General features: G+C 36.3%; 1 protein-coding gene across 1 annotated transcript; it reads right to left on the bottom strand.

Moving 5' to 3' along the window:
* Nucleotides 1–3026: 3026 nt before the first annotated feature.
* LOC113296574 lies at nt 3027–5129 on the bottom strand. The gene is made up of 2 exons (XM_026544876.1): nt 4021–5129; nt 3027–3555 (listed from the first exon to the last, which is right to left on the bottom strand). Exons 1-2 carry the CDS (start codon nt 5127–5129, stop codon nt 3027–3029), a joined length of 1638 nt encoding a protein of 545 aa, XP_026400661.1.
* Nucleotides 5130–25323: the final 20194 nt, after the last annotated feature.

Raw genomic sequence — 25323 nt, 5'->3', positions numbered from 1 at the left:
TCTGAGATGCATTATTATTTTCTTTCTTCCTCATTATATCTTTTCTTTTTATAATCTAGATTTTGGCCTAAATTTTTTTGCCATTTTCAAAACGACTGTGAATTACGTGGCTGCTGGCTGCTGCCCACCAAACGAGTTTCATTTTTTTTTATCTGAACAAGTGGCCTGAATTCTCTATGTTGAGATAATAAGCCTGGCATTTTTAGGGGTCATTTTTTTTATTCCCATCCATTGAAGGTGGTTAAGGGGTGTCTTAAAAATAGTAAAGTGTTTGTATTATCCTTTACCTTTATACTAAATCTAAACATATGTCCCTCATATCGTTCCTCTTCTCCTTCTTCTCTTTTCTACCCATTGAATTTTTTCTCATCATTTTAGTTTTGATTGAAAACAAAGATCGTCGATCAAACAAATGTTTTGATTGATTGTTTAAAATTAAAACTCAAAATTCATTAACCTTAAAGTTGAAACTTAGAACATCAAAAAAAAAAAAGGAGTTAAACTAACAAAACGAATAGATGATAGTAGTTGTGATTCAAAATTAGGATTTGATTATTTGAAATCAAAATTTTGATCCGAAAATTTTCTTGCATTTACACTAGCAGAAACATAATGGGTAGATAATAATCTACTTTAGCTACCGATTATGGTTGATGTTCTTGGATTTGCAGTAGCAGAAACATAATCGGTAGATAATAATCTACTTTACCTACCGATTATGGTTGATGTTCTTCATTTCTTTGGAACATCAACCATAATCGGTAGGTAAATTTATCATTATCTACCGATTATTCTTGATTCAAAAAATTTAATTTCTCTGTACTAAATGTTACGCACAACCGGTAGATAATGAACACCATTAACTACCGATTGTGAAAGTAGATAATTTCGAAATTTTATTAAGTTTTGAAAATTTGAATTTTGGGCCATGAACAAAATCGGTAGATAATAAGCATCACTAATTAACACAATTTACTAACGATTATGGAAATACCAAAATTCAAAAATTGAGTATATTCGGAGGTCAAAGTAATACACTTTACTACCGATTATGATAGTACCAAAGTTTGAAAATTTTAGAATTTTGGCGAAATCTCATTTTGGGGCCAATATACATTCGGAAGTTAAATTTACTACCGATTATGGTAGTACCAAAATTCGAAAATTGAGTATATTATGAGGTTAAAGTAATAAACTTTACTACCGATTATGATAGTACCAGAGTTTGAAAATTTGAGAATTTTGGCGAAATCTATATTTTGGGGCCAATATACATTCGGAAGTTAAATTTACTACTGATTATTGTAGTACTAAAATTCGAAAATTGAGTATATTCGGAGGTCAAAGTAATACACTTTACTACCGATTATGATAATGCCAAAGTTTGGAAATTTTAGAATTTTGGGGAAATCCTAATTTGGGGACAATATACATTCGGAAGTTAAATTTACTACCGATTATGGTAGTATTAAAATTCGAAAATTGAGTATATTCGGAGGTCAAAGTAATACACTTTACTACCGATTATGGTAGTACCAAAATTTGAAAATCTTAAAATTTTGGCAAAATCTCATTTTGGGGCCAATATACATTCGGAAGTTAAATTTACTACCGATCATAGTAGTACTAAAATTCGAAAATTAAGCATATTCGGAGGTTAAAATAACACACTTTACTACCGATTGTAGTATTAACTACCAATTGTGGAAGGGAAATTTTGCCATTACGAAATACGCGAGATAAGGGCTAGCTTTCATTTAGGTTTGGGTGACCCTGTTTTGTGTTATTGTTGGCCCCTAATTCCTTTTGGGTGGCCCCTAAAAATGCTGGGATAATAATTCCGGGAAAAGTTTGACATGATTTATTAAAAAGGTGGGGATCAATCAGTTTAATTCTTGGAAATGGTTTATTGTAATTGATTTTTCCTCATCTTAATTGATTTTTTTTTCTTTTTAAAGACGGAACCAGGTCCCACTGCCAGGCCCAACACTGCTCAACCCATTATACAACTAATTTATTAGAAATCTTTACGACGGCGGGGATTGAACCCTGACTTCCTCCTTACTGAAATTGATGGGATACCACTGAACTATGCTCCTAGACCCGTCAGGCCTTCCTTTCCACGTCTACCTTTTTGTGCCATATGTGCCAACGGTGTTTCCACTAGGTCCTTGAAACTCTAATCAACTCTCAAGCATGCCCATGATAATGGTGATTATGACTGTTAAGGTATCTTTTACTCGTATGAGTTTAGGCTGTGTTTGGTGTGTGATTCTTTGAAAGCAGTGATAAAAGAGTTACCAACACTTTTCCCATTTATTTAAAGAATGTTGCTAGACCCCCCGAACAGCAGCATCGAGTTGGGCATCGAGAGGGGATCGGGCAGTCCTGGTATGACTTTCAATATTGGGATAGAGAGTGGGGTAAGAGTGGACCCACCCTCCCTCTCATACGGTGCCCAGTTGGGCTAAATTTTTCGGTGTGTCCATAATTTTCGATATTTAAAATGAAAAAGTGATAGTATTTTTTTTCCAAAAAAATAATGATAATATTATATATTTAAAAATTTCTTAAAGAAAAATGATAACTGTTCACAGTCTTTGAAGACAAAACGAGAATAAAAACATCAAAAAAGAGATCAACCCTCATGTGTTTAGAGGGTGGGTATTTGTGTTTGTCGGATATCATTAATATATTGTGAATGATGATATGCAAAGTATGTTTGAAAATTTATTTAAAAAAAATTACGAAGATTTCCCTAGTGACGAATGAAAGGTTTTCAGATGAAAAATACATAACTAGTTGAAATGTTACAGAAGATATTGGAGTCTGCAACCCACAACATTAAAGTAGATTTAATCCGGTGTTCTTCTTCTTCTTTTTTTTTTTTTTCTTTTTGAGTTAATTAAGCAAAAAAAGTCTAATTTAGGGAGTTAAAAACCCGTACACCATGATGAGTAGAGTTATCTAATGTTGGGTTTGGCAAAGCCGTCTTAGCATTTGATATGTCTACTTCTATAGCTGTTCTAATACACTGAAGCTTCTTTTCTCCAATTACAAGTTGAGCTAAAGCTCCTAGCTTCTTTGGCCATTATGTCCGCTACATTGTTAGCTGATCTTGGAACAAAATAAAAACCTAAAAAATTATTACACGATTTTAGAGTATGGATAACTTGGTCTAAGACTGATATGTTTTGCCATTCTAATGAAGATTCAATGCCATTAAGGTAATCAAAAAGGTTTTTGCAGTCTCCTTCAATTGAGAAATTCGTCAATCCATTCTCTGCTGCCCATTTAGCTCCCTCCAACAAACCTAGAGCTTCCGCTTCTTCAGGGGTAGAGGCTGTGAAAGCTCCTGCTCTGCATTGTTCGATGGTTCCTGCATCACTTCGAAGAATTAAAGAAAGACCTGCTGGTAGATTAGCTGAAATCCAAGCAGCATCAATATTTAGTTTTAGTTGAGATTTCGAAGGAGGCTTCCAATTGGGTGTTAGAGATTTCCCATTATTAACTTGGTTCAGTAAAGGGTGGTCTTTGTACCAGAATTCCAAGTATCTGTGTATTTCAGTTCCTAACTGAATACTTGTTTGATGTTTTCTTTCAAAGACTAAATTGCATCTGTCTTTCCATATGAATCATTCTTTTGTTAAAGCAATTTCCACAGGTATAATGGTGTTAGGGTTATTTATCCAATCATTACAGATGTCTAATAAAGAAATAGAATTAGGAATCTGAAGGTTAACGGGATATGGCTCAGCTGCCCAAACCTCCTAATCATAAGGGCACAAGAAAAGAGTGTGTTCTATAGTTTCTACAATGTGACAATTGAGGGGACAGTTTGGATGGACATCATCCATGAATCTAGCTAACTTCAGGTTTGTAGACAGTGCATTCTGTAAGCATTTACATGCAAAGATTTTGATTCTCTCTGACACATTCAATTTCCATAATGAATTCCAAAAAGAATCATTTTGTCATAGGTTGTAATGATTCATATTTTTTTCCGTTAGTTTATTGTACATAGATTTAACTGTGAATTTCCCTGTTTTTGTAAGCAGCCATGTTAGAGTGTCTGGTTTTCCTCTAATTATTCTAATCTTGTTAATTTTATTTGCAATATTTACTGGAAACATTTCAGTCAACAGATTATAGTTCCACTTCATAGTGAAGAGAGCAAATATATCCTTCACAAGAGTTAAGTGAGAGTTAGTATTAGTTTTGTAGTTTCTAAGGTGCTCTTCTAGATCAGGGATGCATTTGTGATCCCAGATGTTGGTGCTATATCCATCTCCTATTTCCCAAATACTATTTTGTTCTATTAAGATGATACCTTTACTAATACATTTCCAAATCCACGAACTTGTAGTTGGGATTTTAGCTTTAAAGGCAGAGGTCTTTCTAAAGTATCTAGGTTTTAGCTGTGATACCCAAAGCATGAAAGGCTCAGTTAGAAGTCTCCATGCAAGTTTGGCTTTCATGGCTAGATTGAATTTTTGTGCATTTCTAAAACCCAATCCTCCTTTACTTCTTGGTTTACAAAGACAAGAGTAGGATATTGGGTAGTATCCTTTATATTTAGATTCTTTGCCCCACCAAAAGTCTCTTTGGAGGGAAGCAATCTTTTTAGTAGTTACTTTTGGTAAAATGAAGCAACTCATTTGATAACTAGCTACACTAGCTAGAGTAGCTTTATTTAGGACCATTTTACTTGCTTGAGACAGAGTTTTGCCAATCCATCTTTGGATTTTTTGCTCCATCTTCTCCACAATAGAGTCGAAGAGCTGAATTTTTGCTCTACTAATGAATAGAGGAGTACCTAGGTAGGTATCTTTAGGATCTATTTTCTTAATCTTAAGTATTTTACATATCATTCTTTGATGTTTTGGTTGAACTTTCTTACTAAAGAAAAATCCAGATTTTTCAAAGTTAATCATTTGACCAGAGGCTGTACTGAAAGTTTCTATAAGTTTACGTATATTATGACATTCTTTCAGATCAGCTCTGATAAAAAGAAGGCAATTATCTGCAATAAACAGATGGGAAATAGGACAGTTTTTTGGAGTAATTTTTACTCCATGAATAGAGGCTTCCTCCTCCCCTTTAATAAGAAGCCTAGAGAAGATTTCCATACAAATAATGAAAAGATAAGGAGATAGAGGGTCTCCTTGCCTTAATCCCCTAGTGGGTTTAAAGAAGTTTTCAGGGCTTCCATTCAACAAAACAGCTATGGAAGAAGTGGAAATACATTGTTATATTAGGTTACAGAATTTAGAATCAAAACCAAAGGCTTTCATAGATTTAATCCGGTCTTCATTTTCAGTCGGCTTGGGTTTCTTTAAATTAGCTTTACTCTTAATTCTTTTGTATCATTTGTGCAGCTTTTCCATTCAAACTCCATTTTTAAAGAATAATCAATTGGGGGATACAAAAACTAATTGGGGGATATGAATTACTAACCCCATCCAATAATATCCGTTAACGGGTGTTTTTTGAGGGAGGAAATACTAAAATACCCTTCCATCTAAATTAAAATTTAAAATTAAATATCAAAATCAAAAGCAAACCCTAACAAGTTCTTAAAGATAGGTTAAATTGAATTGTTCTTGAGAAAGAAGAAGAAGAAGAAGAAGAAATTGTTTTATTGAGAAGGTACATGATACCTAATCATATTTAAATTGTTGTTGTTGTTTTAAAACTTCATTTGGGTTAGAATCATAAACTTTCAATCCACTCCCAGCTTGTGTTTATGATGAATAACCTACTATTTTTTTGTTCCGGCGTAGTTTTTAGGATGAATACCATGCTGATACTAGTGTCGGCATGGTTTTTTATGATGAATACCAGTTCCGGCATGGTTTTTTAGGATGAATACCATGCCGGTACTAGTTCCGGCATGGTTTTTTAAGATGAATACCATACCGGTACTTGCTATTTCAGACAAGTTTTCTGTATGTTTTTGTCCTCAAACCGGCACGGTACACTTGGGAATCAACCATGCCGACACTACTACCGGCTTGCTCGATAATGAACTTTCTATGCCGGTAGTGTACTTCCAATTTTCAAAATTGGGGGATATTGTGTACCGGCATGGTGAAAGTACGAATACCATGTCGGTTTGGTCACTGCCGGCATGGCATTCATACTTTTACCATGCCAACACTGAGTTTTTCAGGCGCAACAATGGCGAATTCAATGGAAAAAATCAAATTTCAATACATTAATACCTATATATGAGTAATTGGAGCACTTATATGTTCAGCTAGTTTACTTTCCTGGGTTGGTTCTTCACCTAAACCTTCATGATCATAAATATCTTGATTTGATGTTGTTGCATCAACAAATTCAATGATAATGATTTATTCTAATGATTATCAAACTAATCTATTAACTTAACTAATTATATTTAACCACTAAACATGATTAGTGAGGGGTAGATTAGGAATTAGATAAAATACTTAGATAAGAGGTGATCCTGATTTGATACTTAAATCCAATTTTTGTCTTTTTCCTCGATCCCCCAATTAATTTTTTTATCCCCCAATCACGTATTCTTTTTAAAAGATAAAACGAAAATAGATTTACGGAGGTTAAACTGTACCGTTATGCTTCCTCCAACCATATATACCTGAAATTAATTTTTCAATCGTGTAAATTTCCTAGGAAATTTTGAAATAGTAATAAGAGGTACCACTGTATGGATATATACAAACACTCACTCCATGAATATAATGAACTTTTGTATTGGTTCTTTTTTAATATGTAAAACTGCCTCACGAGATTGAGGTATACCTAATGAGACAAAATATAGGTCATTTTAAAGTAAAAGAAGCCATCCTTTAACCATCTTTTTTCTAAATGGCTAATATATTCTTGTTTAATTAACACTAAAAAATCTGATTAGATTAATTAATTGAGTTTAGATTAATTAATTGTGTACATTAAAACTTATGAATTTAAGTTATTAAATTTTATTTTTGATTGAACTTATGTGGGAAGATTTTTGATTAAAAAAATTTGTTTTGCAACGGAAATGAAAGCACACTACCCAAACACTTCTAAAAAGGGGATTGCAAAGCTGTTGTATAAAATCATACTTAAAATTAAAGAATTTAATCAATACTTTCAGTTCTGAAATTATGAAAAGTCGGCAGGGTCGACGAATGAAGAAGATGCCTACTAACTTTGGCCGCCATGCCATCTAACTTATAGTCGACAAGGTCGACAAAAGATACCATGCCGACTATAAACTCTTTGACATACAGAGAAAGGTGTTACAAATGCATGATTAGTTGGCAAGGTATAAGGATGAATACCGTGTCGACCCTGTAAATGCTTATTCCAGAGATGAAAAGTCGGCAAGGTATAAGGATGAATACCATGCCGACCTTATTAATGCTAATTCCATAGATGAAAAGTCGGCAAGGTCGACAAAAAAACACCCTACCGACTGATACTAGTCGGCAAGGATTTGAGGTTCCGTACGAAATCATACCCAATCTCAAATCCCGTAGCCACAATTTTTTATATTTTATTTTAGTTTCGTTTTGATTTTTGATTTTTGATTTCATCACATTCCAGTTTTGAAGATATATTATGAAAATTATTTGGATGATCAGTCGGCAGGGTATCAATAGTAAGAGTGATTTGGTATTTTAGCATCTTTTAAACTCCCCTTAGCACACTATTTTGATTGAAAACAAAATGAGTATACCCCAATCAAGCCAGGTAAAACCGATGGCAGTTAGGCGTGGGATTAATATTAAAGACTTGTATGAGCCCATTCCATATTATTCCATCTTTAATTAATGGATGATGACAGACTGTTGTTCTTTTATTCGCGTATTTCCTTCTGTTTTCTGCATATTAAATGCAACACCTAAAATTTGTTATTGTAATGTTGGGAAGCACTGACACTGACACTGACACGTGACACGGACACGACGCGACACGACACGGATGCAGGGACCGGCAAAACTCAAAATCATCAGGACACGGATACCTACAGATAAATTTCCCCTTTATATATATTAATTAAATAATTTTTATACACTAATATCATAGTATTATGATATATCAAATATATTAATCAAATAAATACATGAAAAAAACTCAATTTATGCCATCAGGTTAGCCCACTTGTAGAAATATTAACTATTATACTAATTTTCATAACCCATTTAATTACCCAATTAATAAAATGAGGTATAAATTTCTACACATGCGTCGTGTCGGTGTCCCACGCGCCGGACACACTGGCGCGAACACGGTTCCAATATTGGTGTGTCCGTGCTTCCCTGCATTGTAGTGACATATTGTATTAATTGGGTGTGGGGACGAAAATTGATTTCCTTGGCCTCACTTATTTAATGTTTTTTTTGATAGAGGGTATAACAGGATTACACCACCCTCACAAAAGTCTCACTTATTTAATGTTGCATATATAATGTAGTGGCTGTGTGGGGGTAAAAAACAGTTATTAGCCCTGGCCGTTGTAATCATTTCTAAACATTAAAGTCTCACATATCTTCCTGGATTTGTTTGACTCATGATTTTCCTTGGATTAGCTTGCCTCTAGGGTACTCGAGATGTGCAGTAACTGCAGTTCAGGGATGGACTCGGGATTTTTCTTTGATAAAACCGTACTGTCAAGGCAGGCAGCGACAAATTTTTAGAAGCTCCAAAAAGATTATTTACCCAACAGAAATTACGAAAGGATTATTTACCGAGCAGAAATTACAAAAGAATAAAGGTAGTTTTGATTTTCTTTTCTTTCAATCAATAAACTTTATAATGCAAAACAATAAACTTTATCTGGTCACACAAAACAATAAACTTTAAAGTATGTGTGTGCACACAAACCTGTTCATTATTCTGAAACGGAGGTAGTACCTTTTATCTTTAATTAGTGGATGATGACAGAGCTAGTGTCCTTAGACTGGGTCTAGTGGCTCTTCCCATCCACTTCCCAAACACCTTAACACATCAGCCTGGGAAGGGTCTAGCTCTTGCGGTTTTTTTCAGAGAAATTCAGGGACGGCTAACTGTTAGCCGGTTTAAGCAAAAAAAAACGGACATTGATCAGTCGTTCTCTATATAGCGGTCACTAATCTTATGTTTTAGAGGAAACGGTTAATGGTTAACCGTTTTTCTTATCTTGACCAGTCAAAATCGATTGAACCGGCTAACCATTAACCATTCCACTATTTACCCTAAAATATCCAGAGAAATCGACAGAGAATTTTGGTTCTTCCTGTTTTTTTCTTTCAGACACACAGTTCTTGTTCTTCCCCTCCGTTAAAAATCAAAAAGCATCGTTTTCTTCCATTTTGTTTGGGTTGTGGAACAATGGGTGAATTCGAAGTTGGAATTGATTTGAAGGCGTTTTAACCACTCAATCCTTAAAGATAAACTATTTTAACCTAAAATCCTAGTTTCCAATTTCCTTTTCAATTAAGATTAATTGTACAAGATTGATAGGTTATTAACACTAATTGAATGCCACAACTATTAGTTACTGCTTTGTGTTTGTTTAAAATTTATTTAACATGACAAATTTTTGATACTCATTGATGAACATGGTTGATTGGTTAGTTATTGATGAACATGGTTGAATTGGAGTGACATTTGATTTTAAATAATCCTAATTATGTATCCTAATTATGTTGCATGTCTTGTAATTTGGATAATACACAATTCAAATGTGGGAATGCAAAGTTGTTAGTAAGATATGGTTTTGAGTATGAAATTAAGTTTTTCCTCCAAGAAGTTTACATTTGTTTGGTGATTTTCATACGTTTATATTTGTTTGTTTGGTGCATTTAGATAATGATATAGAGTACCCGACGAACCAAAAGTTGTCCGTAAAAGTTAGAGATGGTCATACATCCGGTATAGATGCACCGAGGATGAAAATGAAGACTAGTTGGGGAAGCCTTAAGGATTATTATGATATCGTTGTATGGAATAATCCACGCGCATGTCAGGTATTAGATAATTGTGGTTTTTCCAAGATATTTTCGTTTAATTTTAAGAATTCAGATGTGCAACTCACATATTATCTAGTAGTTCTCGGGCTTTGAAATAGGATTGACACCTTTAGACTTTGTAATGTTAACTGGAATTCCTATAGGTAAGGGTGAGCCTATACATTACTCTAAGAGGTTAACCAGAGAATATTATGAAAGTTTAGATGATTTGTACTTTAGTGGTGTGATCGCCAACCTAAATAGTCCATCTGCAAATATGGAAGATGATGCTCAACACAACCCCCCCCCCCCCCCCCCCCCCCCCGACTTCTAAAAAATCATGGGATAGTAAATCCTCAGTTGTGTGTCTCTCTCACCTTTCATCTTATATAAACAGTAGGAAATTCATGGACAACTCTGAGGTCTGGGAGGAATTGACTAGGATTTATCTTCTTTGGGTTATTGGTCAAGTATTCACCGGAACGACTCCTCTAACGCTTCAAAAGCATGGTTGGTTGTTTTGGGAGATTCAAAAAGCTTGCAAAATCTTGGTAGGTTTGATTGGGGTTCATTTATTTATGGTTGGTTGTTAAACAACTTGGACAAGGTTTCTAGTGGTGTTGATAATAACATGGCAGCAATGTGGATGATATTAGAGTATTGGTATTATATTTACTTTCGTAATTGCCAACCATTACTAAAATTTGGATCATTTGACCCGGAACAAATGTACCATGCGATTAATATGTTTCAATCAACCAATACAGAGGGTGTGAAACAATCAGACTCCAGGAAACATTCTGTGAACAATGCTAAAATACAGATGAATCTGAGACTGTCACCTGGAGCAGTTGTTTGGCAACCATGGGTATTGGATTCCCACTATGAATATGAGGAAGTAGTTTTAACAAGAGAGGTTAGTCGTAAGAGAATATATTTTAGGGGAGTAGTGGATACGAAAGATGGGGTCCTTTATCTTGGGAGAGATGTTTGAGGAAGGTGTTAGGTATAATTTCAATTTCTTGTGCCGCCTCCTGATTTTTCAATCACTATAAGTGAGGATATAAGAGAAGGGGTTCATTACTTTCTAGCAGATGATACCGAATATTTAGCTTGGTATAAAACTGTCAGCATGTGTCCTTTGTTGCCAGATTTGAGTCGTGTTCAAAACCACGAAGAGGTTGGTATTGGTAACATTGGAAGCTTTCGTTTCGTTCCTAATGTACCTGCTCCAAGTCAGTTTGCGGAAACATTTGTCTATACCCAACCGGAGACGCCATCTATATTTCCTACAGTAGAGTGGTCATTTTCGTATGTGAACTAAGAGGGAATACGTGAAATACATCATCTTCCAAATATCACCCACCGTCTTGATTGGAGTAACATCCATGGCACCGAGGTTAGTTATTAATACACCTTATTTTTGTAAATTTATTAGTATAAATATAATTTTTTATATTAGTTTTATTTACTAATCAATAGTGTAGCAGGATCAGTGGAAAGGCTTGGCACAACAAAGTTTTGAAAAGACTGATGCACTGGAGAAATTATTGTATGACCGTTTTACGTATGGGCCTTCCGATACTGGCGTTACATCTTCTAGTGCTTTTAGCACTAACCAATCCCAAGAAGAAGCTTCTCTGCACGGGACATTTCGTATGTTGGGCTTAGGTGGTTCTGGTGAGTGTAGTCGTAAGTGTCAAGCTACTTCTACTTTGGATGATCATGGAACAGGGTATCACCCAGTTGTCAAGGACACCGGTATTAGTCCTACCTACTCAATCCCAAGATTGAGTCAAGAAGAAAATCCTTACTTGAACAGTAATGTTGATTTAAATACAGATATGGAGTTTTTTGTTGAAACCCAGGTTTAGAAGACACAAAAAAGGTCGTCTGATTTCTTCCCAGAAACATAGTTGTATGACTTTATTGTTGTTTTAATATGTATTAAACTCTTTTATAATATGTATAAAACTCGGTTTAAATATGTATGAAACTTTTATGCTTTTCTTTGTTACAATAGATTTTAAATTTTCATGGGGTGACATTTCTTTTAAATTTTACAGTATCCATGAATAATGCCTTTTGACATTATTTGTCTGTTGATGTGCAGTGACATTTCTTTTCAAATCTACAGTATCCATGAATAATAATTTCTGAAGTTGTTTGTCTGTTGCATTAAAATTGATTTTCTTTGACTTTAATAAAATGATCGATGGTTCATACTTATCCATAGAGACCTTTTCATCTCGTGGAATCCTTTAAAAGACTGTGTATCCTCTAAATATTTCACACAAAATAACAAATCATTTGTTTCATCGTCCTTCAACATATCACTCCCCTTAAGCAAATTTTTTTGAAAATGGTTGCGTTTGATTCATCTGAAGATTTGGTCATCATGAAATCTTGGGTGAAAATTAGCTCCCGTCGTGAAGTTGTGCTTGGTTTCTTACCAACAAAAACTTTTTGGGAGATGGTGTGGCAGAATTATAAGTTAGAGTTTGGAAATTCCCGCCAGTGAACCATTGATAACTTAAAGGACAAATATGGAGTAATTCAGGAGGAAATGCAATTATATTATGCCTACCAGGCCGAAGCTGTCGTGAGTTGCCGCGATCCCCAATCCATAACAACTCAAATTATGGTAAATATAAACATATTTGTAGAATTTTTTTTTAATACATAAACATTGATATTACAGCTTTGTGTTTTTTCTTACAAGAAAGACTGGCTGATTTGAAGTACCTACAAGTTAAAGGCGTTGAGTTTCCCCACCGGAAAGTTTTTATATTTCTAAAGACCAAGTTCCCAGATTTCCTAACATATCTTAAAAGTTCTGGTGATTCATGAACTCAAATGTATACCCTGGTTACGATAGGTTTTGTGGGCACACCTCTCTGTAAACCCTCACGAGATAGGACTCGTCCTTTAGGGTCACCTAAAGGTTTAAAGCTTTAGTACTTATGCTATAATTGTAACCGCGATGACTGAGAAATCGATCCACGGTTTAATAAAAATATATATTATGTTGTGTTATATTATTTGTGCTACACTTACAAGGGGGTAGTCAAACAAGATTTCTATGGACTTTCATAGACTTTTAATTCGAGTGACTTCCAGAGATTCCCTGAAAATCTAGAGATTTCTAGTGATTCTCTAAGAGAATTTTAGAGAGTCTTTGTGACTTGTAGAGACAAAAATGAGATTTGTGGGGACATAAAAATGAGACTTGTAGGAAGTTTATGTGATTTGTAGAGATAAAGTTGTATAATATTCCATGATTAATTCCCAACATTACCGATTTTTTTATTATTCACGTTACAGTAATAATAAAAGTACCATGACCATCTAATGAAATATGTGACCATTGTCAAAATAAATCTCACTGTTTTCCAATGCCTAAATTTTTAATCACTTTATTCCACTCGTCCCACATTTTATTGAACGCGCGATTGGGGGATATGGAAACTAATTGGGGGATATAGCTACATGACAAAAACTGGATTGAAATATCAAATCTAGGTCACCCCTTATGTAATTATTTTTTTAATTCCTAATCTATCCCTCACTAATCAGGTTTAGTGGTTAATAATAATTAGTAAAATCTTAAGTATTTGGGGATAGATTAGTGTGTATTTTTCTTTGAATTTGTGCGAGTGAGGTGAGAGTAGAAGGAGGGAAAAATATTTTTGAGTGGAATTTTTTTTGTGAAAATGGAAGATGATTGTGAGGAGAGAATTGCAGCTGCTGAATCTTTGGCTCAACTACAACAACAATCATATCTTCAATCTTCGGTTAATGATAACAACTCACAATTGGAATTATACGATGAACCAACACCCTTGGATCATGATTTTCGTGAGCATGAAGTGTTTTTTGAAGAACCAACGCAAGAAAGTAAACAAGTTCAATATACAAGCATCCCCAACACACAAGTAATGCTGCTAAGAGGTCGAAAATTTGATTTTTTTTTGAAACCGCCATTTTTTCTCCGAAAAAGCTTGGTGCCGGCATACTCGTAGTATGAATACCACGCTGGCACCACCAGAACCTGCACGGTATTCATACTACTTCCATGCCGGCGGAAAATATCCCCCATTTTGAAACAATTGCCGGCGTGGTCTTCAACCAAAAGAATCCATGCCGGCATGCAATTAACTTTTTACCTACCACCGAATATTCCATGGAATATCTAAATCGGCATGGTTCACTCCTAACTTTATTATGCCGGTACCACAAGAAAAACATCCAGGAGTTAAAATACCGGCGTGGTATATAAACTATCGAGCACGTCGGCACCTAGTACCGGCGTGGTTTATAAATTATGGACAAAGCCGGCACGAAATACCGGATTGGAAACTTACATATCGAGCATGCCGGTAATGTGAATCCCGACATTAATGTTCAAGAAAATACAATGCCGGTATTGTTTAAAATTAGGTTCTCTTTTTCAAGTGCAATTCCAGAATGCCGGAAAATTATTCGAAAATGCCGTCACATGTTTCCGGCTTTGATTGTTTTGGCGGTACTGCCGTCGAGCATGCCGGAACTAGTACCCGACAGAGTAATTTAATTTCATTTGGAACTAATTCAATTTTATTTTCATTCATTCCTTAGATTGTGACATACATTGATCCAACAAATTCCAAACCGCTTGGTCCGGATACGTCTGAATACTATAAAATGCCTCCGGTATGTTACCAAACAATACTTTCACCTAGTTTTTAGAACTTTATGTGGGGATTGCTTGTAATTAACCTTATAATCTCCCATTGTTTTCCTTATGTAGGGTAGGGAATAAAATCTTCAGAGGAAGCAATTGCTTGGGAAAAGAGACGGCTCTTAAGAACATGTATGTGTTGGTGAGGAATACCCAACGTTCAGATAATCATTTTGAGATGGTTTGTGAGAGAAGTGGACAATACAAGAAGAAGGATAGCCATAGGAAAGGTTATGTATATCCAAAGAAGACTAATAGGGTATACAAGACTCGTACGAGGAAGGATAATTACCCCTTTAAGCTTGTATTCTATCTAAGAGACAAAGAAAAGGAATGGGATTGTACTGTGTGGTTTGGCCGTCATAACCACCGGGATCCGAAAGATTTTGTTGGTCACTCCTTAGTTGCGAAGCTAAAACCTCATGAATTCGAGGATGGAACTATAATGACCAAAGTATGTATCAAACCAAGAGTGATCCTCAGAGGCTTCAAGAAAAAGAATGGTCAGAACGTTTCTTCCCTAAGTACAATTTATAGGGCACAAGCAACCATTAGAAGAGTGGAATGGGAAGGGGGGATCGTTATGCAAGAATTTTAGAAGATATTTTGGGATCACAACTACACGCGTATCATTAAAAGAGGATCGGACAAAAAAACCCTTCAAATATTCATTGCGCATCCTTTACTTTCACAATTGGCTCATACATGTTGTGGTGTTCTTATGATGGACTGCACCTACAAGACAAACAAATAACATGTCGTTGTTCAACATCGTAGGGCAAACATCAGACAAGGTATCTTTCACATTGGCTTGGTGTTTAATGGAAAACGAGAGGGATCACAATTATCATTGGTCATTACGACAATTGAAATTATTGTTCCTGGAAAATCAATTTCCGAGGGTCATCATAACCGACCAAGATGACGCACTAATGAATGTTATATCCGACGTATTTTCGTATGCACAAAATTTCCTATGTACATATCATATAGGTCAAAATGTGCTAAAACATTGTCATGCTTTGTTTGAACCCTCTAAGGCGGATATTAAGAAGAGAATGGTTACTCAACTAGAGGAAGATGTTAGCAAGAAAAAAATATCACCCGAAGAAGAAGAAGATGAAAGAGGAAAGATTAAAGAGCGAGTGGACAAAGAACACGATGAAAATCATAAAAGGTGGTTGGAATTTCTAAAGGATTGGGAGAAAGTTTATTGGTCTCTTACTGAGGATATATATGAAAAGAGATTGAACATGTTTATTGCCAAATATAACGAAGGGTATCCAAGTGCCGTCTCATATTGTCGGGATAAATTGTTGGATAAGTTCAAGGAAAAATTTGTCCGTGCGTGGACAAATAGATATAGACACTACCGGAATTAAGCAAATAGTATAGCGGAGTCCGCTCATGAGAGATTTAAAGATCTCATCCAGTCCGGCCAAGGAAACGTGGTTACGGTCACCGAGGCAATGGAGCAATACTTTAAGGCTAATATTGATAGGATCAAGAGGCCTTTGAGAAAAGCTCAATGGAAAGGATGACATCACATTTTCGATATGGTAATTTGCTCCAAGGAATAGAATTCAACATCTCGCATTGGGCAATAAAACATATGATTATAGAAATGGAAAAAGAGATAAATTACGCAAACCGGGTGATGTGTGTATTTGTCCCGACATGTCTTCATTGGGGTTTCCGTGTCATCATATTCTTGTAAAGTACGAAGAAGTTATACCTATTGAGGTTATTGATCCTTTTTGTAAGCAACTATCTTTCGACCCCCCCCCCTTCGGAAGCTCCCAGACAATCACCATGAGATACAAAGGAGGCCAAGGAATTCTATGAAGCTTACTCACGTGGAAACTCGGTTAGCCGACAAGTATTGTTGAGCCAACTAAGGTGAATTACACGCCCATGGATAACACAAAGTGAAGAGCCAAGAAAGGGAGATCCGCCAGGTAGACCACAAACTAAAACGACTAGGAGAAAACAAATGAAAGAATTTAAAGAAATGAGTCAACCCGAATGTGAAGACGAGGCAAGTAAGAAACGAGACCCAACTGGATGTGAGCTTTTAGAAGCAAGGTTCGCGGAAGCGCCGGTTCCAAGGAAAAGGGGTAGGCCGAGGAAGGAACCACTATCAAGTCAACAACAAACGGGGAATTCCGTATCCACACCACAAGCCGATGAAGTGCCGGTTCCAAAGAAAAGGGGTAGGCCGACGAAGGTACCTGCATCGATGGAACAAGAACAACAAGCCGAGGAAGTGCATGCCACGCATAGAGTCGAGGTTACAAAGAAAAGGGGTAGGCCTAGGAAGATACCAACAATGATTGATCAAGGGGAGCATTCCGAAGTCACACCCATAGTTGAAGGGGCGGCTTTGCATATCAAAACTGAAAGGCCGAATAAGGAACCTACATCAAGTAAAGTACATCAAGCTGAAAATTTCGAAGCCACGCTAAAGATAAGTGATGGCAAAGGTAAGCGACCAATGCCTAGTCATCAGCAACACGATGGTGATGTAGTCTCTTTTAAAAGGCGAAGGGGTAGGCCAAGGAAGTACAGACTCCCATCACATACTGAAGACGTTGGAAATGTAGAGATTGCAGAGGATAGATTGGATATACTTAAGCTAAAAGTTGGCAATATGAAGATGTTTAAGGATTCCCAAACAGGTAAGACTTATAGACATTACCATACCAAAATAAAGTCATATGTACTGCAACTTCCCGAGGTTAATCGCGAGTATATTGTATATACAGATGATGTCGCTGGAGATGGAAATTGTGGTTATCATGCCATGATCGAACAATTAGGAATCTTTGAGACGGCGGTTAGTAAAAGGATGACATGATGCAGATACGCTAGAAAGAGGATGGCCGAACAACTTATGAAAAAGAAGAGCTGTTATGAACAATTGGTAGATGATGAGGAAGGGTTTGATAGTTTGCATGCTCGGGTGTTAGGGCCAGAGCACAAGATGCAGTTACTTCCTACTGAATATTGGATGAAAATGCCGGTTTGTGGCATCTTGTGGCGGATACATTTAACTGTGTTATTCATTATTTTTCCCCCACCGAACAAACAACTTATACGCCAAAGTGGAAAAAGTGCGAAGGATCTCTTAAGAAGAGAAGAGTTGTCTTGGCCCTCGTGAACGGGAATTATTTCATTATTCTGAAGCTAAAGGAAAATTGTCAATTGCCACCGGTTTGTCCGTTGACTAAAAACAAGGATATAGTCCCCAATCACTCGGAGGAATGAATGAAATTGTATAAGGAGAACCATCAATTGTGGGATGTGTTGAAGCTATCAATTAACCCGGAGAAGGGAGAAATTCCTATTCATAAATTAGAAAGTGATGAAGAGTAATTTGGAAATGTGTGGTTCACTGCTACGCAACCTTTTGTTTTTTTGGAAGTTTGAATTTTAATCATTAAACCATATGCTATGGACATGCCGGCATGATTTAGTTCAAAATTTACAATGCAGGGAATTGATCTCGGCTTAGAAATTTTTTTTTTCTTTTATGTCGGAAAGGCACCATAAGTACACAGAGATATCAGGTTTAGTGCCGGCGTTGAAATTAACTTCCTAATAATGCCGGAATTATACACAGATCACTTATGTGTGAGGAAAAGAAAGATTATCGGCATTGTATGGAAAATCGAATCCATGCCGGAATTCTAAATTCCTTTGGTCCGGAAAAGAAATCAGTATACCGGCATTGTTGTTACAATTTCGACCATGCCGGTTCTGAAAAAAAAACATAAAAATTGCAATGTTTGACATAGATTAACCAATATAATATGTTCTAAGCCAAAAACAAATGAAATCAACATCTCCAAAGTTTAGCAAGACACACAAAATAATATAAACAAAGACTAGATTGATTAACAAACCATATGTAAAGTTAAGATGTTCCAAACCGAAAACAAATGAAACAAAGATGTTCAAAGTTTAGCAAGACATACAAAAAAACATAAATCGACAGTAGATTGTTCAAAGACATAACTAATACTATAAAAGAAACATTAACAAACATCTTAGATCACTCGGTTCTTGGTTTCTTGTGAACCCTCTTCTTCGTTTCCTTCCACAAGTCCTTTGAATTTGGATCTTCAATTTTGTCTATCTTTTCCTCGACTGTCTTCATTTATGCCGGGGTCAGCACCTCTCCTTTTTTGTTCTTGCATTTAAACCAGTTTCCCAATTTTCCTAGCCGCGAATGCTGTTGTCATATTTTTCCATTAGTATGTTAACTTTTATAAGTTTATAGATATACATTCAAATAATAGGAAGTGAACTAGAATTACGTACCAACAACGTGAGGGTCTTTTGAAGTACGGGTACAATAAGTTTTTCAGGAGTTGTGGAGGGAGGTTCTGCTTGTGGAGAGACTTTTTCGGTGGCCGGGCGTATAATATAAGGATGGGAATACCTCGAATGACCTCTGGGGAAGCTTGGTTCCGACTCATAACCGTTTTCCGCCAATTCCCAACCAACCCTATACAACACTAGTTGTTGTTCTTCCCTTTCATTCCAATGTACAAGTAGAGGAGTTGGTTTGTAAAGTACCAGCGTATGTTGTTCATCTGATAGACATTGAGGAAAGTCATAAGAGAATTTGGCATCAGATTTACCCGTAAGTTTTTTCTGTTTGTACCCAAGTTGGCGCATCACACGGTGAGGGTTATGAATAACAAATCCTTTTGAATGAAACAATGGTCTGTTGTAAAATGCTACATTGTCATGCCTTGCAAAGTGAACTCCTCTTTCGTTCCTATATGGGTCAAACACAACATCTTCGACAACGATAGAGTCCAAAGCCTCTCTCATGGCGAGTAACCGAGTTCTGTTATTAGGCTTCGGTTTATTGTCGAAAAAGTATTTTTTAGCTACAGGAAGCTGTGGTTCCAAACCATACGTTGACGACTCCAAATATTTGTACTCCTTGAACAATGTTGGGAAGTGTTCATAAGCCCACACCTACGCAAATGAAAGATCGTTCCAATGAAATGTATAAGAAAAGAACTAATTGGAAAACAAAATAACTAGTTCACATTACCTGTAATACAGTGAAATCCCCATTAAATTGACAGGCAGTCGCCTTAGAAGATCTACGCATCTCCGCCAAAAAATATGCCAAGAAAGCAGTTCCCCATGAATACTCATGAACCTCCTCCAAGGGATCCAAGTATTGTAAGTGGTTCATATGCACCCTGTTACCATAAAATTCAGGGAATATTGCGATTCCCAAGAGGAAAAACAGATAAGCAGCGATAGTTTGCTGAATTTGTTAGGCATTCAATTCCTTGCCCATCGTATTCACAAACAAATCTCTGAGATTGACGACTTTAATAGTCTTTGTCATGGTATTCTTTTTCGCGTACATATTTGCTTTTGTCATTGCCTCGTCCCAACCAAACAACTTTTTAGTCAGCTCATAGATCTTGGACCATTCTAGGGTCTTACCGTCATCTTCTTTCTTAACGGCTTTTCCAAGGATCTATAGACCTAATATTCTTTGAACATCTTCAGGGATAATGATCATCTCGCCAAAATAAAAATGCATGGTATCAGTTGAAGCAAAAAACCTCTCCAAGAAGCAATCGCCGTCACTTGATCAGTGGCCACATAGTTTTCTACCGCGGGATACAACCCAGATGCTCTTACTTCCGCTTGAACATCCCCACACTCCCCTTCCAAATACCATGTATCTATTTGTTGATGGCGGCAAACACGGAAGGCTTTCTTGCGGTCCTATAAAAACACACCAAACAAAATTCAATTCACCTGATCATATATAAACAATATAACAACAAGATGCAAACGTCTTACATAAGTTGAATAGATCCAAGGAGCCCAAGAGTTCTTGAAGTCAAATAATAGTTTCGGATCTCTCGGCTGACCCCAGTGCTTTCCATCATTGCGTTCTGGAATCATGTCATATGGTTTTGGGAGGTGCTTTGGTGGGTCCTTTTCCTTTTTCTCACCGGCTTCAACTTCAGGTTGTCCTAAGCCATGTGAGTATGAGCCACTTGCTGGATAAGGAGGTACAAATTTCTCCCACTCAGCATCGTCATCACTGCTTGTGTCTCCCTCCGGGGGAATCTCTTGAATCATGACCTTACCACGTTCCGGATCATCTCGATTACGTCGAGGCCGAGAAGACTTAGGTTTTCCTTCATCAACAGCTTTTCCCTTTCCTTTCTTCAATTTTGCAGCTTTGGACCTACGTACAAAATGAGATTTAACAAAATAGGGAAATCAAACCCGGCATGGCCGATGAAAATAACGATTCTGCCGGCACACGTTCCGACATCGTGGTCTAAAGGAATTATATGCCGGTTTAACGGTACCGGCATTGTATGTAAATAAAATCCTATGCCGGTAATGTGGGAATTGTCTACATAGATTTAACAAAATAAGGCAATCAAAACCGGCATGGCCGGTGAACATAACGATACGGCCGGCATATGTACCGGCATTGTACTCTAAAGAAATTCCATGCTGATTTTGCGGTAACGACATTGTATGTAAATAAAATTCCATGCCGGTAATATGGGAATTGTCTACAAAGATTTAACAAAATAAGGTAACCAAAAGCGACATGGATAGTGAACATTACGATACTGCCGGCAGGAGTGCCAGCGTTTAAACTTAGAGTGTTTCTATGCCGGTATTATAATAACTTGCATGCAATAAAAGGGGAGACAGGACATATAAACCGGCATTGTATTGTAATTTAATTGTACGCCGAAACTAAATTGGAATTTCAGTTCACTAAATTCAATTTCAAATTTCCTTTTACCTAGTACAAATAATAATTATGCAAGTTTCAATTTGTGTTTTTTATATTATGAAATAAACCCTAAGAATGCTTCAATAAACATAGACATCACTTACCTCATCATCTCTGTTATTTCCTCATCATCATCATGTTCAATAGATGCTTCTGATTTCGATTTACCACCAGGAATAGGTTTTGGTTTTTCAGGAGGTTTGCAATAACCCATTCTTCTTTTGGTTTGAAGAATTGAATGAATTTGGTTTAGAGGATGAAACCAAATAATGAAGTTTATATTAGTGGTTTTGAAAGTTCTTTTGGAATTTTGAAGTGAAAACAAAGAAATAGAAAGATGGAACCGTTTCCATTCTATAACCGTCAATTTTATGTAATTATGGAGTTTGTAACCGTCACATAAATGGAATGAAGGAGTTTGTAACGGTTACAATGGGGGATAATTGGTGCGACAGTTACAATGGAGAATAATAAGGAGTTAGAATTAGTTGTTATGTTTTTTAAACATTTTCAATTAATGACGGTTGAAAGGTAACAAACCTTCATAATTTCGGCGATGTCGAACTTTCATAATCCATGCCGGTAGTCTGATGAGTTTAACTGAATTTATGTATACGGTGCCGGCATTGATTTGTTATTAACAATGTATGCCGGTAGTGATTCTTGATTCATTATTAATGCACCACCAAAAGGTTTAAGCAAGCAAACTGACCCAAATTGGCTTTCATATTAATACTAAGGAAATAAACTAAAAAAAGATTAAACACATAAATAACGTTCCACATAAAATGAAAGGTTTTAAGTTAATTGCAACTAGCATTATTTCTTGTAACGAGATTCAAAAAACAAAGCGGCTTCGAAATGCCTAAAAGGCTCTTTTCTCCACTTGGTATATGCTTCCTGAGCTTTCCACCTATTCTCTCTGTATCTTTCGAGGAACTCGTTGTATTTGCGACAAAATTTTATGAGGGAAATTGTCCGATTCGCTACAAACTCATCCCCGTAATCCATTTTACGTTTCTTGCACTTACTGTCATATAACCTCGACATATAAGGTCCATCCACAACAAGACCCCAAAAAAGGTTTGAAGGGCAGTGATCTTCCGGAAAATCCGATACTATGAAGAAATTCTTAATCTATTCGGTTTCTTCCTCAACATCCGCTTCTATCTTCGCTTGTTTTACACGTTCGATTATCTCTTTATTTTCTTTGCGATATTTTTCTTGTATTGTTGCCTCTTCTTCTTCTCTTTTCCTTCTAAGTATCTCTTCTTCCATTGCGGCAATTGACTTGGTGGTTTTCTCCTTCCTTCTAAGTTTTTCTAGTATAATGGGAATTGAGTTGGTGGTGGATGATGATTGATGTCCTATCGGAGTTGATAATTTTTTCTTCTTAAGTTTTTCTTTTTCCATGGAAATGATGAAGTCGGTAGTTGGTGATTGATTTGCCAATAGAGATATGTTTTGGAGCTCACCTATTTTTTTTTAAGGTATCAAGTGCAATGGGTGTATCCATTCCTTTAAATAGATGAGGACACAACGACTCTTTTCCAGTTTATCATTCCGGCATTGTCAGTAACTTAGATCCCACGCCGGAAATGGTCTTTACTGGTTTATGGTTTAAAAAAATAGCCGTTATGCATTAAAATTTTCCATTCCGGCAGTGTACGGAAGATGTTCGACCATGACGGTAGTGCTTGCCGGCACATTAATGTATATAATTTCAAATCCGGAACACGGTTTATTGCACACAGAATTTTGACACTCAATTCCGACATAGGATAATATATAGTATCTATGTCGGAAGCCTAACGGTATTGAGTTATGTTAACAAAGTAAGTCGGAACTATAATTTATTTCAAATGTAATCCTTGTCGTAGGAAGCACGAATGCACTTAGCACGTGCATCAAGACTTTAAACCACTTGGTGACCCAAGTGGACGAGTTATAGTCTCGTGAGGGTTTACATAGAGATGTACCCACAAAACCTTACCAAAAACTACCCTAAAAACCTAACCAAATACCGTTAAACCTATCAATCTTCTTAGGAAGAATCCATCTTCGATTCACCCAGCTGGTGGTACTCCGTGACTTTGCTTACAATGTGGTTCACGTTGGCATCAAACATGAATGCTTCTCCCTTTTCCTGTAAGTAACGCGTTTTCACGGCTTCATGCTACAAAAACAACACAAAAACTTAGTTTGTTACATAAAAATTGAAAAAGAGTGGATTGTATCGAATTAATCATAAGGGCTATTTTGCGTTTCCTCCCCTTCCAAGATAGCTAATTAGTGTTTCCTCCCCAAATAGATTAAAATTAGTGTTTCCTCCCATCGTTAATTTTTCCATCCATTTCTCAGTTAGCTGAGTATGCAGTACTATCCACGTGGAAAATTTAATAATATTATTTACAATCTACCCAGAATACCCCCTTAAATTTGTGTGAAATATGTGTGTCAAACTTTTATTTCATTTCTATAAATGTAACTAGAGCAACCCGATCACTTGAGCCTTCTCTCAAACAAGTGATATGCATTTGACAGATGGTCACGGGAGATTTTTGTTGGAGTTCATCTACTTCTTTACTAAATTCCTTCCATGCAAAATAGAATTCATACACAAGCCATTAATATCTACAAATCCGGACTCTTAAGCATTCATCAATTTCATCCTCAATCAAACTAATCACTTTTCCACTGGTTTTATGTAGTTCTAGGGTTTCCTCTTTCTTCTGTTGTATATTTAAAATGGTTGGGGCTAAATGAAATCTTCTAAAACGATCGAACAAAAATAGAAGCAGATCGAAGAACATGTTCCTGAAATTGATCCTAGGTATCACCAAACTTTTTTTCATCATTTGAAATCCACTATTTTGGTTTACCGCGATAGGATGGGTTTGCAATTTGTTCGATCCCGGGTATCACAAACTCTTTTTCATCATTTGAATTTTGATTTCTCATATCAAAATTTTAGATTGCAGCCGTTGAATGAGTTTGCAATTTGTTCTAATTTTTGTTGATTTAGAGGCTTTAGATGCTGCCATTAATGGTGATTGAAAATGAAGTAGAAATTAGGGAAAGTTCCTTGATGGATTTCGATGCGGTAATTGAAGATGATTGGTGAATATTACTAGAAGTTGATGTTTCCGTTGAATTAATGAGATTTGGTGGTTGATTTAGATTGCGGAGATGGGTATTGTCGAGAACTGTTTGATGGAGATGAAGCTGCTGATATTATGGTTTTTGTTTGTTGAAGACTAGGGTTGTGAAATGGGATCAGGTGAAATTAGGGTTTTTGTTTGTTGGTAGATATAAGAAATTAGAAATTTGAAATGGGTTTACGAAGATGGAGGTTAAAATGAATTACCAGATGGGTTCGATTCGGCATTGTGCGACGTTGAGAGTCAGGGAACGAACTGGAAATTGTGGTTAGCTATGACAGAGAGAAAGAACTGATATTAATGGTTTGGTTTATTTCAACGAAGAAGATGAGGGTGTTTAAGGAATTTTGTTTGACACGTGAATATTACTGCCACGTGTTTACTCCTGCTGACTCAGCTAACCGGGTTTTGGATGGAAAAACTAACGACGGGAGGAAACACTAATTTTAATCTATATGGGGAGGAAACGCTAATTAGCGATCTTGGAAGGGGAGGAAACGCAAAATAACCCTAATCATAAAGATACTTACAAGTTGTTGAGGGGACAATCTATTGCGGGTAGCGTGCTCGATCCGGTGTTTCATTTTTAGATACTCAACCACCGCATTTAGGATGATATCTTGTCGTTGCTCGATTTGTTGAGCAGTTCTTTATTTCGGGTTACCGTAA

This window comes from Papaver somniferum, chromosome 7 (genome assembly GCF_003573695.1).
Source record: "Papaver somniferum cultivar HN1 chromosome 7, ASM357369v1, whole genome shotgun sequence".
Taxonomy (NCBI): domain Eukaryota; kingdom Viridiplantae; phylum Streptophyta; class Magnoliopsida; order Ranunculales; family Papaveraceae; genus Papaver; species Papaver somniferum.
This window is presented reverse-complemented; position numbering and strand designations above follow the sequence as displayed.

Excerpts from the sequence above, each read along its gene's own strand:
- LOC113296574 (XM_026544876.1), bottom strand. The coding sequence starts at position 5,129 with ATGGAAATCTTCTCTAGGCTTCTTATTAAAGGGGAGGAGGAAGCCTCT. Across the intron at positions 3,556-4,020 it reads AAATTCACAGTTAAATCTAT|ATACTTGGAATTCTGGTACA; the intron begins GTACAATAAACT and ends TGAAATACACAG.